General features: G+C 58.4%; 1 protein-coding gene across 10 annotated transcripts in view; it reads right to left on the minus strand.

The window, feature by feature from the left end:
• Positions 1 to 365: 365 nt before the first annotated feature.
• The window catches only part of ELN (elastin), a 32,442-nt gene continuing 18,064 nt past the window's right edge, over positions 366 to 14,743 (minus strand). For 5 of the 10 annotated variants that reach the window (XM_027961943.3, XM_027961948.3, XM_027961944.3 and 2 more), the window contains 21 exons: positions 14,391 to 14,486; positions 14,246 to 14,305; positions 13,517 to 13,693; positions 12,464 to 12,517; positions 11,810 to 11,890; positions 11,531 to 11,572; positions 11,026 to 11,130; positions 10,239 to 10,295; positions 8,505 to 8,636; positions 8,363 to 8,413; positions 7,750 to 7,854; positions 7,088 to 7,126; positions 5,625 to 5,696; positions 5,387 to 5,446; positions 5,057 to 5,140; positions 4,138 to 4,176; positions 3,874 to 3,927; positions 3,507 to 3,551; positions 3,140 to 3,166; positions 2,442 to 2,492; positions 366 to 1,383 (listed from right to left, as the gene is read on the minus strand). In XM_027961943.3, the coding sequence (XP_027817744.1) occupies positions 1,340 to 1,383; positions 2,442 to 2,492; positions 3,140 to 3,166; positions 3,507 to 3,551; positions 3,874 to 3,927; positions 4,138 to 4,176; positions 5,057 to 5,140; positions 5,387 to 5,446; positions 5,625 to 5,696; positions 7,088 to 7,126; positions 7,750 to 7,854; positions 8,363 to 8,413; positions 8,505 to 8,636; positions 10,239 to 10,295; positions 11,026 to 11,130; positions 11,531 to 11,572; positions 11,810 to 11,890; positions 12,464 to 12,517; positions 13,517 to 13,693; positions 14,246 to 14,305; positions 14,391 to 14,486 (1,475 nt within the window). In that variant the 3' untranslated portion in view covers positions 366 to 1,339. The remainder of the gene's footprint in view (positions 1,384 to 2,441; positions 2,493 to 3,139; positions 3,167 to 3,506; positions 3,552 to 3,873; positions 3,928 to 4,137; positions 4,177 to 5,056; positions 5,141 to 5,386; positions 5,447 to 5,624; positions 5,697 to 7,087; positions 7,127 to 7,749; positions 7,855 to 8,362; positions 8,414 to 8,504; positions 8,637 to 10,238; positions 10,296 to 11,025; positions 11,131 to 11,530; positions 11,573 to 11,809; positions 11,891 to 12,463; positions 12,518 to 13,516; positions 13,694 to 14,245; positions 14,306 to 14,390; positions 14,487 to 14,743) is intronic. The other 5 variants (XM_060405909.1, XM_060405908.1, XM_027961945.3 and 2 more) reach the window with 3 other exon arrangements.

The following is a 14,743-nucleotide window of genomic DNA, read 5'->3' on the forward strand; positions in this document are numbered from 1 at the left end:
GATTCTTTACCACTAAGTGCCACCTGGGAAGACCCAAGGTTCCCCAAGATTCCCCGAGCCCTGTCCCCTACCTGGACCAGGAACTGAAGGCAGATGAGCGCTTACAAAGGAGGCCAAGACACAGTTTCCTTTCAAAGGTTTTCTTTTATTAGTCTTTTCTGAAGCAGTTAATTCTCTTATTTTTTTAAAATGTGTGTTTCATCCAGAGCTATACCAAAATGATTAAAATGAATTTTCTAATGGGGATATAGCTCCCCAGATCAGAAAAAAAAAGGTGGTTTTTTTTTGTTTGTTTGTTTTTTTTCCATAAACCACACAAGTAAAATGAAAGGAGAACATCAACAATCAAAAATAATCCCCAAATGTCCAGGACAAAAAATAAAATATTTATTGATCTATCACAGCCAGACACATAGAGATGGGCAGGGCGGGGGAGAAATGCTCTGAAATACAGTGGCTCGAGGAGGGGATGGGGATACAGTACTGCGTGGGGGGAGACCCAGGTTGGGGGGTAGATTCCTGTGGCCCCAGGTGGTACAGCTCCTCACACCCAGAGGCTCGGGGCCCCTTTGTAGGGGTGTGTGCGATGGGGTGGAGGCTGGGCACAGGCTGTCACAACAGGTTAACCGAGTCGATGGTGGGGGCGCCCAGCCAGCAAGGGGTGCCGGGCGGCCAAACCGGGACAAGGATGGACGGATGGATGGACAGACGGGCAGATGAATTCCACAAGAGCAAGAGGGCTGTTCCCAATACTGGGGTGAGTCTTCAGACATGGGGAACAGCGATGGGTCGGGGAAAGGGGGGCCAAGGAGGCCAAGAGATGGTGTGACCCAATCCAGCGTGAGGGTTTCAATGCTTGGGTACCAACTGGACCGCAGCCAGAGGTGGGTCCTGGTGGGCAGGGGGAAGTGAGACTGCCCAGGAAGTGTCTGCACCATCTTCAGAGGAGCCCCAGGGAGGGGGTTCCCTAAGGGGCTGCCCTTCCCTCCTCCCTCCCCGCAGGAAGAGTGAAAGCACCAGCACGTAGCACCAAGTCCCCTAGAGATGGAGAGTGTGTGAAGGGGGAGTTCCTGGGTGGGAAGGGCGTGGGCGCAGGGGGCCAAGCCCACCCTCCCCTCGCCTCTGAAGGAGGGGGGCTTCCTGGGGCCCACTTGGCCACCACTCTCTTGCCTCCTTGCCCTGTGGATTTCCAAGGCCGCCCGGCCTGCCCCGTTCCCACCCGGGGTGGGAACTTAGGAGGGGGCATGGGAAAGTGGGGTGGGGTCACAAAGGGTTTACATTCTCCACCAAGCAGTAGCACCAACGTTGATGAGGTCGTGAGTCAGGGGTCCCAGGAAGCTCACTTTCTCTTCCGGCCACAGGATTTCCCCAGGCAGGCCCCACCTGGGTGCAGGGGAGGCACGCCCCACAGTCAGTCCTGGCTGCTGGTGCCCAAGCCCTTGCCCACTCTGCCCAACTCCAAGCTCTTCTCACATCCGCATCATCACCATGGGAAACAGAGGCTCCAGGAAGCCAGGCGGAAGGAAGCCTGGCCACCTCCCTAGGCCAAACTCCGCGCCCTTTCATTGCGCAAACTCCCACTGGGCACGTGGATGGTAGCAGGGCCCTTGCCCTCTCCTGGGGAGGATCTGACTGGTTAACCTTGTTTCAAATCATCAAGCCACTGGGTCGGGTCGTGGGGCCTGGACTAGCGCCTACCCCTGCAGGAGCGAGGTGTGGCTCGTTACCGCCACCTGGTGGCAGTGAGACACTATCTCTGCAGAGCTCATCCAGGGTGTTTGTTGGGAAAGAAAGCAAGCAGGGTCATGGGCCACAAGCACCAGCTGGTGCCTGACTGAGAGATGGGCGCCTTGAATGAGGTCAGGCTGCTCTGGCCTCTGTTTCTCCCTGGGCTGCCTCGTCTCAGGGTGGGGTGGGGGCGGTGGGAAGCAGGTGCAGCTAGAAGGGGATCCACAGCCTGAGCGCCAGGGTGGAGCTGGGGCTTCTCTGAGTCTCTTTCAGGCATCCTTGGGAGAGGCCTTGAGGGTGGTGATCAGACACTGCCAGACGCATGTCTGCCCCTTGGAGCAAGGGCGTGGCTCCAGGACTCCCGCGGGGTCTACCCCTCCAGTTCCCTGACACCAGGGCCCCCTGTCACCTCCATTCTCTCTCTCCCTCCCAGTCCCTCCTCCCCCCGCCTTTTCTTTCTCTCGGTTTCTCCCTGCAGGAGTGGGGGTGTGGGTACCAGGCAAGGAGGGCTTGCCAGGTCTGGCCTGGGAGAGCCAGGAGGGTCCCTGGCCCACTCTCAGCTCTGAGGATCTGTTTCAGAGACAGCAGAAGCAGAGGGTAAGGTGTCCAGCTCCCCAATCCCTGGCCTCGCTGCCGGGCCTCGTCTGACATGCCGCCCCCTGCTCCAGCCTGTCCCCCGACCCTGCCCTCTTCCAGGGGCAGAGTCTACTCACCTGGGAATCCCAGGGCTCCCAGGGCCCCTCCGAAGGGCTTGGGAGGTTTGCCTGTGGAGGGAAGGCAAGGGGTTGGGGAGGTGGCCAGGCTTCCCCATCTCTACCAGCCCGCCCCCCTACCCTGCACCCATGCGCCTGCAGCAGCAGGTTCCGAAGGTCTCTCTGCCCCCAGCCCGACCCTCCTGCCCAGCCTCGTTCCTTGCAGCCTGTGGAGGTCTGAGCAGCTCTGTGGCAGCCCCTCCCACCACAGTCAGACCCCAGGCCACATTTCCCAGGGACAGCCTCACCCCCCAGCCAAGGGGCTCCAGGTTCGGCCTCCTTGACCACCTGCTTGAATAGGCCCTGTTTTTACCCAACAATATCTTTCCTCTTCTATGGGACCTTGTCAACCTCTCTGGTTAGACCCTAAGACCTGGCATGACCCACGTCCCCGTCTCACTCCTGATGCCCCGTCAAGTGCCAGGCTGGGAGCTCTAGGAATTGTGGTCCCCACACCCCAAGGCTGGTCTTTGCAGCTTCTGTGATTCTCCCATGGGCTCCATCAAGCCCCCGTACCAGCAGGCCAGCCCAGGGCTGTGGCTGCAAAAACTATTCCCTCAATAGGATGGACCCACACCCCCGCCCCCCGCCCACGCTGCGAAGGAGTTCAGGGCCCTGCTTGAAATGAGGCCCTGACTTGTGAGACTGGTTAAACTCACCACCAACTCCCAGGCCCCCGGCTCCACCTGCAAGGCAAGCAGAGGGGTGGTGAGGATGCGCGTCTCCAGGGAGCCCGCCAAGGCCTCCCCGGCAGTGTGGGCCTCGTTTGAGAGGGGCCCAGTTCTGGGCTGGGGCGTGGATGGCTCTGCCAGTGACTGTGTGACCCTGGATCCTCTCTGAACCTCAGTTTGTCTCATCTGAACGCGATGTTTTGTAAAATCCGATGCCCCCGATGTTGCATGGGAGGAAGAGAAGAGGAGGAGGCCCAGCTCTGTGCAATCTAAGGATGCGGGGGGCCCCCAACTCTGTAGCCTGGCTCAGCCCTTCTGGGCAGGGGAAGAGGAGGGCTGGGGCGCCTGGCCGTACCTGGGAAAATAGGAGAGAGTCCGAAGCCAGGCCTTGCTGCGACTCCTGCAGGAGGGGTTTGGGGTTGGCGTGGGGGCGTGGGGTGGGCTGGGGTGGGACCCTGGGACCCGCCGCGGCCTGGTCACCTACTCCTCTCCGCCTAGGATCACCTCCTCCCCCTTCCCCTCCCCCACTTGTCAAAGCAGCTTTCTTAACAAAGCCTCATCAGCCTGGTATCTGAGGCCCACGTGTCCCTCCCACCCTGCAGCCTTTCCCGGACTGTCCCCTCCACCCTCTTTCTTGGGTCCCTGTGCTGATACAGCCCTGGAGTCCCCGCTGCTAGCCAGCCAGGCTCAGCTGTGGATCTCACAGCAGAGGCGGCCCCTACCTCCAATTGGGAATGGCCGGCCGGCTCCTAGGACACCTCCAAGGCCAGCGGCACCTGAGAAGAGGGCAGAAGGGGGTAGGATGAGACACAGCGTAAGGGGCCCTGAGCATCCCCTCCAGGGTCTGAGGACGTGATTTTCAGGAAGGATCCTTCATGGCTAGTGTGAGCAGGACTGAGGACTGAGCCGGTTCATGGACAGGGCAGTGAGGGTGGGGTATAAGCAGCTTGCAGGCCTGGGCTCGGGGGGCTGTGGGAGCAACTCACCAAATTTGGCTGCTTTAGCAGCTGCAGCTGGAGACACACCTGGAAAGATGGGGAGCAGGAGGGCTTAGGAATATCTCCTCCCTCCCAGAGTCATGTCCTCCTCCTGACCACTGCCATCAATCTGCCCCTGCCCACTGACTCATGCTTCTACCATCCTTCCACCCCCCCATCTCTCCAGAAATCTTTATTAAGCTCCTGCTGTGTGGCCAGATTTGTGGAGCACACGGGGTAAGAAATTTTAGGCTGGGTCAGAGACACAGCGATGACCCGAGAGAGAGAGAGACGTTAACACAAGGTCCACCACAATGGCAGAGACTTTGGGAAAGGGATTTCCCTCCAGGCTTTGCTTTCCTTCTCTGAACTCCCACTGGAGGTGGTTGGGCAGATTGAAAGAGAGAGGAGAGGGAGAGATTGGGACACCCAACTGCAAGGGGCAGCCCTCACTAAACCTGCTCTGTGTTCAGCCGCTCAGTTGTGTCCGACTCTTTGTGAGCCTGTGGACTGTAGCCTGCCAGGCTCCTCTGTCAGTGGGATTTTCTGGGCAAGAATACTGGAGTGGGTTGCCATTTCCTCCTCCAGGGGATCGTCTTGACCCAGGGATCGAACCCATGTCTTCTGCACTGCAGGCAGATTCTTTACCCACTGTGCCATTGGGGCCCCTTCAAATGCTGCAGGAGCCCGGAGAAGGGGGCAGGGCTCAGTATAACCTTGAGTTGCTGATGAAGTGTGGGCAGGGTCCAGGCAAAGAGGATCGCCCGAGCAAGGTGTGGCCAGATGGGAAAGAAAGTCAGTCTCTCTCTCTCTCTCATTCATATGTGCTGCTGCTACTGCTGCTAAGTCACTCCAGTATGTGCACGGGTGTGCAAACACACTCGCACATCCCACGCCATTCATTCACTGATTCCAGAACACACTTTACCTCCAAGGCCCACAGCCCCTGGGACAGCTCCGAGCCCACCAACTCCCAGTCCTCCAACTCCGAGCCCACCGACTCCCCCCAGGCCTGTGGAGAGAGCTGTGTATTAAACCCTGCAAGTGACAGCAGTTGGCTCTGTCTGCAGAGGGGTTGGAGCCTGGGCCCCCAGGGCCTTGGAGGGCTGGTGGGGCCAGGAGGTGGGCGGGACCCCCCAGAGACAATGCCCCTGAAGGCCTTGGGGAACAGGCCAGGGAATATATGCTTCATGGCATGTAGTCAGACACACCCCCCCCCCAACTCCCACGGCAGCCCCCATCTCACACCCGTGCTCACCAAATTGGGCGGCTTTGGCGGCAGCTTTGGCGGCAGCAGCTGCGGCAGCAGGTCCGACTCCTGGGGACACAGAGGGAGCTCAGGGAGGGAGTCTCCATGGATCAGTCTCCCTCAATGCCCAGCCCATCCTGGGGTTTCCAGTAAGGTAGGTACCGTTAGCCCCATTTCACAGATGAGAAAACTGAGGCACGGCAGAGGTTAAGTAATGTGCTCAAGGCTTCATGGGGTTTCAACTCACCTGCCACACCACCTGGAATGCCGGCTCCACCAAGATCTCCAACCCCTCCAAGGGCCCCGACCCCTCCTGGTGCTGTGGAGAGAGGGTGGAAAGTCAGTCCTTCCCGGCTTCTGAAGGACGACGCTTCCCCGCCCCAAGGTCACTAGGCAAGTAGACAGGTGGTGAAGGCCACGTGACCCAGAGGAAGGAGCAGAGGACAGAGGTCCATTCCCAGACACACGGGTCTGAGTCCCAGCTCTGCCCTGACCCTCCGGACAAAGGCAGACCCCATCTTGATCCTTGACCTGCCCACCTCCTCTCCTTCCATCCAGGCTGGCACTGGGAGCCGCAGGTGGTCCCAGTGGTGGCTGCGGCCATGGGCTGCCAAGGGCGGAGGACTAGCCTCAGGCCCTGACAGCCCTGGGTTTGAATTCTGGTTTCTCTGCTCATCAGAGCTGTCACCTCTGACCCTAAAGGGGATGACGATCCTTTCCCTGTTCACCTACAGGTGTTTGAAGAGTGAGAGGACACCCTCTGTGTGAAGGTCCTCTGAGTGTGAACCACTGTCCAGGACAGAGCTGCCAGGAGTTACAGCTAGCGCTTTAGGGGGACACTCATGGTCAGTGCTTCGGTTAGCCGGCTTATTGTTCCAGGCAGCAAGAAAGGTAGGTGCCCTTAGCCCCATTTCACAGATGAGAAAACTGAGGCACAGCAGAGGTTAAGCAAAGTGCTCAAGGCTTCAAGGGCAGGAAATGACTTTGGAGCCAGAGCCCTTAGCGTCTCTGTTTCTCTGGCAATGGCTGTCGAGCTCAGACCAGCAGGGCCGCCAGCAAGGAACAGGAGAGAGGCCTGTGGGTTACCAGGCCCGCTGCGGGTGGAACACTTTCCAAGGTGGAGACTGGCCCCAAGTGGACCGGCCAGACCTGGTCGGCAGTTCCCTGGCGGAGGCCCCGGCCCAGATCCTAGGAGGCTGGAATGCAGGGGGACACAGACAGCATGGGGCTGGGCAGGCTGGGGCTGCCTAGGTGCCAAGTGTCGGGGGTGGGGGCGGGCAGGCTTGCCACGTCCTCGTGGCGGGCACAGTCCTGCTGACAGCAAGGCGGGGGCCAGATGAGGAGTCCTGGCTTTGCTGGGACATCAGCCCTGGCCCCTCCCTGGCCTTGGGCCCCATGAAACTGTCAGGGCCTGAGGGGCCTTAAAGACCATGGTCCTCACCAACGTGGAAACGTGAGGGGCGGTTTGGGTTGTCCTGGGGCTGTAGTCACGCTCGGCATTTAGTGGGTAGGAGCTGGAGTCTGCTGGGCTGTCATTAATGTGTCCTATAAACTGCCTTTTTCCACGCTGACCATCCCAGCCCTGTGATGTAGGCTCCAGGCACTGGGCCCTGGCCCAGAGGGAGAGGAGATAGGTGACCAGGTGCTATCAAGGATGGTGGGGCAGCAAGGGGATCAACCACTGGGGGTGGTGTGTTGAGGGGCTCTTACCGAACTTGGCTGCTTTAGCTGCGGCCAGGGTTCCAGGTACTGGGGAAAAGGGCAAAAGGAAGAGTGGGGGAGGTCAGTAGCTGAGCTCTGTGCCTGGGAGTTCTGCTTCCTCCAGGGAGCCCTCCTTGACTTCCTCAGCTTTCTTTGTTTCTCTCAAAGCCCTGAAGCCGTGACTCTGCAGCTAGGAGCTCACAGGGCCAGGGACAGAGCTCCAGTATCTAGCTGTGTCTCTACCAGTCTGGTCTGGGGGTGCTTGAGGGCTGAACTGTGCCTCATCTTTCCGTTCTATCCTCTGCTAGCTCTTCGAGGACCAGCACGGTCTGCCCGAGGCTGGTGTAACTAGGAGATGAAGAACTAGAGTTCCTCATGGCCCTCTTGCCCCTGCACACTGCTGAAGGGGAGCTAGGTGGGCCCAACCACTTCCACTGACCCCAGGGACCCCCACCCTCCTTCCTTGGGTTGGTGGGCTTCCTTTCAGCTTGGAGCCCTTCACCTGGCCTGCCCCCTACCTCTTACCCCAGTTGTCTCAGACGGCTCAGGAGGATCTAACAGCATTTATCATATGCCTCGCTGCAAGGATGCTGGAGGACGTGCTGGGGAGAGAGCCCTGCCTCCTTTGGGCTCGGGCGGCATTGCTGTTCAGCCCCCAGAAGGCCCCTTACCTGCCCCTGCCCCAAGTCCAGGAACTCCGGCCCCGACTCCAAGGCCGGGAACACCAACACCCACTCCAAGGCCAGGAACGCCAGCGGGAAGGCCAGCGGCAGCCCCTGCGGGAGATGGAGGAGTGGGGTGACGGCGGCAGACAGGAAACAGGCCCTTTTGGGGATGTCCTGCCCAGGAAGCTGAGTCAGGGCCCAGGAAAAGGGGCCCAGTCTCATGCGGGGGCCTTGTCCCTTTCATCTGCCCTCTCTACCACCAGTTTTCCTAAAACTCACACTGACCACCAAGTCCAGCCCCTCCCCAGACCGCCATGCAGGGCCACACATGCTGGACACCGCTGCCCTTTCCAGCCTCACCTTCTGCCCCTCCCTCCTGGATGAACTCATTTGATTCCCCTAACAAGCCTCCCTGGCAGGTGCCCTCGGTACCACACAGGGACATCAGAGGTCACTCGGCTGGTGTGGGGTCTCCCTTATGCTAAATCTGTTTCTAATGCCCATGTCTGTGGCCTGAGGGGCCTCAGGAGGCTGAAGGGCAGGTCTGAGAGGTTGGGTGTCCACCGACCCAGCTCAGGCTGGAGTCACACCAGACGGAGAAGGCAGGCGGAACACTCACGGAACTGGGCTTTGGCGGCGGCCTTAGCAGCGGACTTAGCTGCAGCTGGGGCTGCAGGAGAGGAAGAGGATGAGGTTTAAGGATGGCACCCCTGGAGGAGTCAGAGGACCCTCACTCAGGCCCACTTATTCATACAGCTTACCTATGACACCACCGGGGCCAAGGCCGATGCCAGGAGCCACGCCAACGCCGGGAGCCACGCCGACACCGGGAACTACGCCGACGCCAGGAGCCACACCGACGCCGGGAGCCACGCCGACGCCAGGGCCTAATCCTGCGAAAGAGAGCAGAGCCAATCCTTAACCAAGTCCTGACCAAGGACAGAAGCTGACGGAAAGAGCAGCTGGCTGGGGGGTCAGGAACCCTGGATCCTTGTTCCAGCTGGGCACAGACTTGCTGTGTGACCTTGGGCAAGTTACTTTCTCTTGATGGGCCTCAGCTTCTTCATCCCTAATAAGAGGTCTGTGCAAGATCAGGAGCTCAGCTTTCAGAGTTCCAGGGACCCCTTTGATACAGGCAGACTCACGTAGCAACCAAACGACTGCAACAACATGTAGTGAAGGGAGTTTGGCAAGACAGGCAGGCCCGGCTTCAAAGCTCAGCTCAGCCACCATTTAGCTACATGAGTATGGGCAAGATACTTAAGCTCCTGGAGACTCAGTTTCCACATCTGCGAAATGGGTGCAACAGAACCACTCTCATAAGGCTGGTGTAAGGATTACCTCAGCAAATGCTGAAAGTGAAAGCGTTAGTAGCTCAGTCATGCCTGACTCTTTGTGACCCCATGGACTGTAGCCCACCAGCCTCCTCCGTCCATGGGATTTCCCAGGCAAGAAAACAGGAGGGAGATTCCTGGCCCAGAGACAGAACGCATATTGCAGTCAGATTCTTTACTGTCTGAGCCACCAGGGAAGGCCTCAGCAAATAATAGTTTTATAAACATGAGTTGCCATATCTGAGTTTAGGAATCACTGGTGGCTCAGTGGTAGAGAAGCTGTCTGTCAAGGCAGGTGATGTGGGTTCGATCCTTGGGTTGGGAAGATCCCCCGGAGAAGGAAATGGCAACCCACTCCAGTATTCTTGCCTGGGAAATCCCATGGACGGAGGAGCCTGGGGGGCTACAGTCCATGGGGTCACAAAGAATCGGGCACGACTCAGCAATTAAACAGACTTGAGGTTAAGATTTCTCTGGCATGCAGCTGGGCTCTAAAGTGAGCTGTTTCGCTGTGCCATATTCAGGAGGGTGTGGGAGCCTGGGGCTGCCAGGGTGGCCCTCGGCTGAAGCAGGAGATGCAGAGCCCAGTCAGGGAGTGAGAGCACCGCTGTCGCTCAGGGTGGGTGGGAGCTCAGAGAAGCCCAGCGCCTGTTCCAGAAACAGGGCAAGGCCCTAGCTGGACCAGAAGGCAGCAAGGGCTTTGGGAAGGGTGGGGGTGGGTGCTGGAGGGCTCTCCGGCATCTCTTCTCTTTTTGTCTTCCTGCTTAGAAACTTCGCCCCCATCCCTCAAAGTGCTTGGATGGGCCAAGACCTGTGAGGAAGGCCCAGGCCCAGAAGGTGACAGCTGGGAGAGGTCACATTGGAGAGGGGTGCTCTCAGACTCCAAAGCAGAGATAGGAGAGAGCAGCGCTCTGGGATCAGGCTCGGAGGCAGAATTGGCAGGGGGCTTCCCAGGTGGCTCAGTGGTAAAGAATCCATCTGCCAATGCAGGAGATGCAGGTTCCACCCCTGGGTAGGGAAGGTCCCCTGGAGAAGGAAATGGCAACCCACTCTGGTATTCTTGCCTAGGAAAATCCCATGACAGAGGAGCCTGGCGGGCCACAGGCGTGGGTCCGCAAAGAACTGGACACGAATGAGGGACGAAACAACAACAACTCTTACCAAACTGGGCGGCTTTGGCGGCTGCTTTGGCGGCTGCAGCTGCTGGAGCCCCGACCCCTGGAAAGGCGAAGATTAAGGATGGGGAGCGGTCCCCAGCACCCCACCCCTCTCTCTTCCATCCCCCATGGTAGAAAGACTTCACACAGTCCATATCTCGGGAACTGCCCCCTCTCTCAGGCCCGCACTGAGATGGCCCGCCAGCCGCTCTGGGCATGTCCTCTCCCTGAGAAGCAGCTCTGACTCTGTGGCTATTGGAGGAAACGGCTTATTTCTTGGGGGAGGAATGCAAAAGGGGAATTCGCCCCCCCACCCCCCGCCCCGGCCCAGAAAGAAGAAGAAATGCAGAAGAGAACTCTTATGGGGGGAAAAAAAACCCACAAACTGACAAGAAGGGTTGTAAGTTAATCTCATTTCCTCCCTTTGGAGAAAGAGTGCCGGATAAACAGAGACTAACACAGGCCCTCCCACCCGATCAGAAAGCAGAAAGGCCCAGTGGGGCGGGGGATGAATGAGGTCTCCCCAAACCCCAGCCAAGCAGAGTTCTGCTGCCTCTCAGGCTGACATCCTGAGCATCCCTGAGGGCAGGGAGGAGACTTTCTGGGTTCACTTAGCGATCTGGAATCCTATGGAGACACTTCCCTTCAAAGTATGGGAAATCCCTTTTTCTCTACCCCTGTCTCTGGGCTCAGTCTTGCCATCTGTAAAATGGGACCCTTGATCTACATCACCTCCAGGGCCCCTTCCATGAGATAAACCAAACCCATGTCTGGGCTGGGACACAGCTCACCTGGCACCCCTCCAACACCTGGCACCCCTCCAACACCCGGCACGCCTGGTATTGCTCCTGGGGCACCTGGCACCAGCCCTCCCAGGGCTCCTACTCCCCCAGCACCTGGAAGGATGAAGAGCATGCAGCTTTGCCGTTGAAGCACCCCCCGGGGAGCCGAGGGTGGAGGTGGGGGCTGCATCATGGCCGAGTATCGTCCGGGCACCTTTAACTCACTGGTGTGGGATGGGGGATGATGAGCCAGGTACCAATGACCCCAGTAGTGGGCAATTGAAAAGGGCAGAAATGTTCACTGTGGCTTTGGAAAATGGGGCCGGGGCGTCTGACTTAACCCCGGCCTTTTCAGCCCCAGAGGCCAAGAGTGTGAGGTTGCTCTGATTTTTGAGCTTTGGCCCCCACAGGAGAGCCTAGCTGTGGAGGGGAAGGGGGAGGGCTTGGCCCTGGGGGCAGGAGTAGGGAGGAGGGGAGGCGGAGGGGGCAGGGAACGCAGGGCTGGGGCACTTACCGATTTTGGCTGCCTTGGCGGCGGCAGCTGCCTGAGCTGCTGCTATGGGGAATCGAGAAAGAGATTCAGAAACCTTGCTGGATCTCAGCTGGGCTGTGCCCTTGGCTGTGCACCAAGGGCACGGGAGGCCCGCCCTGCGCTCTCCCCCACGTCCTGCCTGAGTTCCCAGAGCTCAGTCTACCCTCCCCAGCCTCCATCCCTTTCCCTGTCCCCACCCCTGCCACCACCACCTGCCTTCATGGAACTAAGTCTCATGGGAAAGGCCGGCTCCTGGAATACCTGCGTCTCCGAAGCCAGGAAAGCCCCCAGGGCCAACCCCGAATGTGGGAATGCCTCCAACTCCCACTCCGCCTCTGGCCCCTGAGGAGGGAAGAGAATCGAGTGGTAAAGGGTCTAGTGGGAGAGGCTGGGGCGGGCTCTGGGGGATGCTGGGATGGGGAGAGCACGCGAGCCTCTCTGCAAGTCTGGTCCATGAAGGACAGGAAGCCATGAGATGCCTGAGCCCCACCAGCTTCCTCCCTCCTGACCCCCCCTGGTGTGTCCCCAGCCCCTCTCTCCTCTGAGCAGCTGGGGAAGGGTCTCTTTGTTGGTGATGGGCAGACTGTGGAGTCTTATCCCCCGCCAGGCTGGGGCTCTCCTCTGAGAGGGTCCTGGCCAGGACAGGGAGGTCAGGGACACTGTCTCCACTGGGAACGACATACTGGGACTCTACTATCACTCAGGCCCTCGGGCTCGTGGTGGGAGACACCTGGGGGACACATCGTCCTGGGGCCCAACGGGTCCAAGTCCCAGCTCTGCCAGTGACTTGCTGTGTGGCCCGGGGCAAGTCACTCCCCTTCTCTGGGCTGTAAAATGGGGAGTAGAAGATGAGGGTCCCGGAGTCCAAGTAAAGGCCAGAGCAGGGCGGGGCGGAGCTGTCCGCTCGGCACTCACCGAATTTGGCTGCTTTGGCCGCTGCTTTAGCAGCTGCGGCTGGTGACACGGCCCCTGGAGAGACCAAGAGAAACACCAATGCTCAGGGGAGAGTGGAGCGGACACTCGGGATATGTAGATGTATATCCCTCTGACTTTCAGTCCATCTTCTTTCTATCTATTGAGCCAACACAGGGTTGTCCATCCATTTACCCACTCGTATCTCCACTTACCCATCTGTCCATCTGTCTACCCAGCCACTCATTCATCCACCCACTGACCTTCCCAAATGTCTGTCCATTGTCTATCTTTTGATCTCAATCTACCCGCTCAACCACTCATCTCTCCAGCCACCCACACATGCATTTATCCATCCATTTATGCATCAGCCTGCCTATCTATCCTCTCATCTAAATGTGTAAACAACTATCTATTTTGTATTTGCCTTCTACCTACCCATTCATCTGCTCATCCACCATCCATCCATTCATCCATCATTCTAACCACTTATATTGTCCCTACCTGCCTATCCATCTCTCTTTTCATCTACCCATTTATCTTGCCATCCACCATTTTACCCATCTTATTTATCTATCCATGTAACCACCCATCTTTTTATCTCTCCACTCATCCACCCATCATCCATTCCCTCATCCATCAATTTGCCTACTCATCCACCTGGCTGTTCACCTACCTCCCCAGCTGCCCATTTGCCCATCCATCCATCCATCCATCTCCCCAGACATTTATCCATCCTTCCACTTACCCACCCATCTATCCACCATTTACTGAACACATATTCTGTGAAGGGCTGGGAGCACAGAGATGAAAAAGACATGGAGCATACTGACAACCAGAAAGTAAATTGGAGAAGAGGCTGGCAGTAGTTAATTATAGCCCAAGAAAGAGAAGATGACCAAGGGTATGGAGAGAAGAGGATAGAAAGGTGATGTGTTAAGGAGAAACAGAAAGTCTTGGCAGTAATTTCTAACATCTCTCTTGCACACACAAACATACGTGCACACACATAGCCAAGCTCAGCTGGTCCACCTACGATATCCGAGCATACAATACCTGGAACTCCGACACCAGGGATCCCAACACCAGGGACTCCAACACCTGGGACTCCGACACCTGGAACCCCAACACCAGGGACCCCGACACCTGGAACCCCAACACCAGGGACCCCGACACCAGGTACTCCAGCTCCTGGGACGCCAACTACTCCTGGGCCAAAGACTCCAGCAGCGCCTGTGGATGGAAGGATTGCTGTTCTGGCCTGGACCCTGTGGGAACCTCAGGGGGGCCTTCGGGAGCATGACTTTGGGGAGCTTCAGGAGCTGCGGGTCCTGTGTGCAGGATACTAGCTGCGGGGGCATTGCCTCTGTGTGGATCCAAGTCACCCGAGAGAAGGGGAGGGAACTGAGGGAACCCCGACAGAGCTCTAGGGGTTTGGATCTGTGGCTGGGAAGAGCAAGGTCTAAATCTAAAGCAGATTCAGAATGCTCTACTGGGCCCAGGCAATTGGTACAGCAGCTGTGAGTGGCCCAGGGGGTAAAGTGGGAGGAGTCAGCAGGGTCCCTGCCCACATTGCTGGGCCAGTCAGTGGAGAGCAGTGGACAGAGCCTCCTGGACAGAGGCAGGGAGGCATGACCATGATGCTTGAGGGGTTGAGGGGGAAACAGTGCCCCAGCTTGACAAAGACAAAGTCCATCCAGCCTTATAGGACTGGAGCCTTCCAAGGTGCATCCTGAGGCTGGGGCTGGCTGGAGCCCTGGCACTGCCCGTTCCGGGGACACTCACCGTATTTGGCTGCTTTAGCGGCGGCGGCAGCAGCAGCAGCAGCGTCTGGAGCCCCGGCCCCTGGAGAGAAAGCGGTAGAGGGTGAGGCCCTTTCCCTGTGACCTTCTCAAGGACACCCCTCACCGCCTGCTGGGATGGACCCTACCTGCAATGCCTCCAATGCCAGGAATTGCGCCGGGCGCGCCAGGGATGCCAGCACCACCAACACCAACGCCAGGGAGAACTCCGGCTCCTCCAGCACCTGTTTGGAGCGGGGACAGTGAAGATGTGGCTCCCAGGGGCCCCTCCTGAAGCCAGGCAGGAAGGCTGCTTGGACGCTGGTGTTTTCACCGCTGCAATCTCCTCTGGGAATGAGGCCCAGGCATCTCCGGCCGGGACTGCTTGGGAAGAGGCCCCCACCCCACTGTTCCTTGACTCACCCCTAAAGTGTCCATTTCAACAGCCTCATTAAGGGACTCGTATGTTTTCAGACAAATCCCATTCTAATCACTGCCACAT

The sequence above is a fragment of the Ovis aries genome, chromosome 24 (genome assembly GCF_016772045.2).
Source record: "Ovis aries strain OAR_USU_Benz2616 breed Rambouillet chromosome 24, ARS-UI_Ramb_v3.0, whole genome shotgun sequence".
Lineage (NCBI taxonomy): Eukaryota > Metazoa > Chordata > Mammalia > Artiodactyla > Bovidae > Ovis > Ovis aries.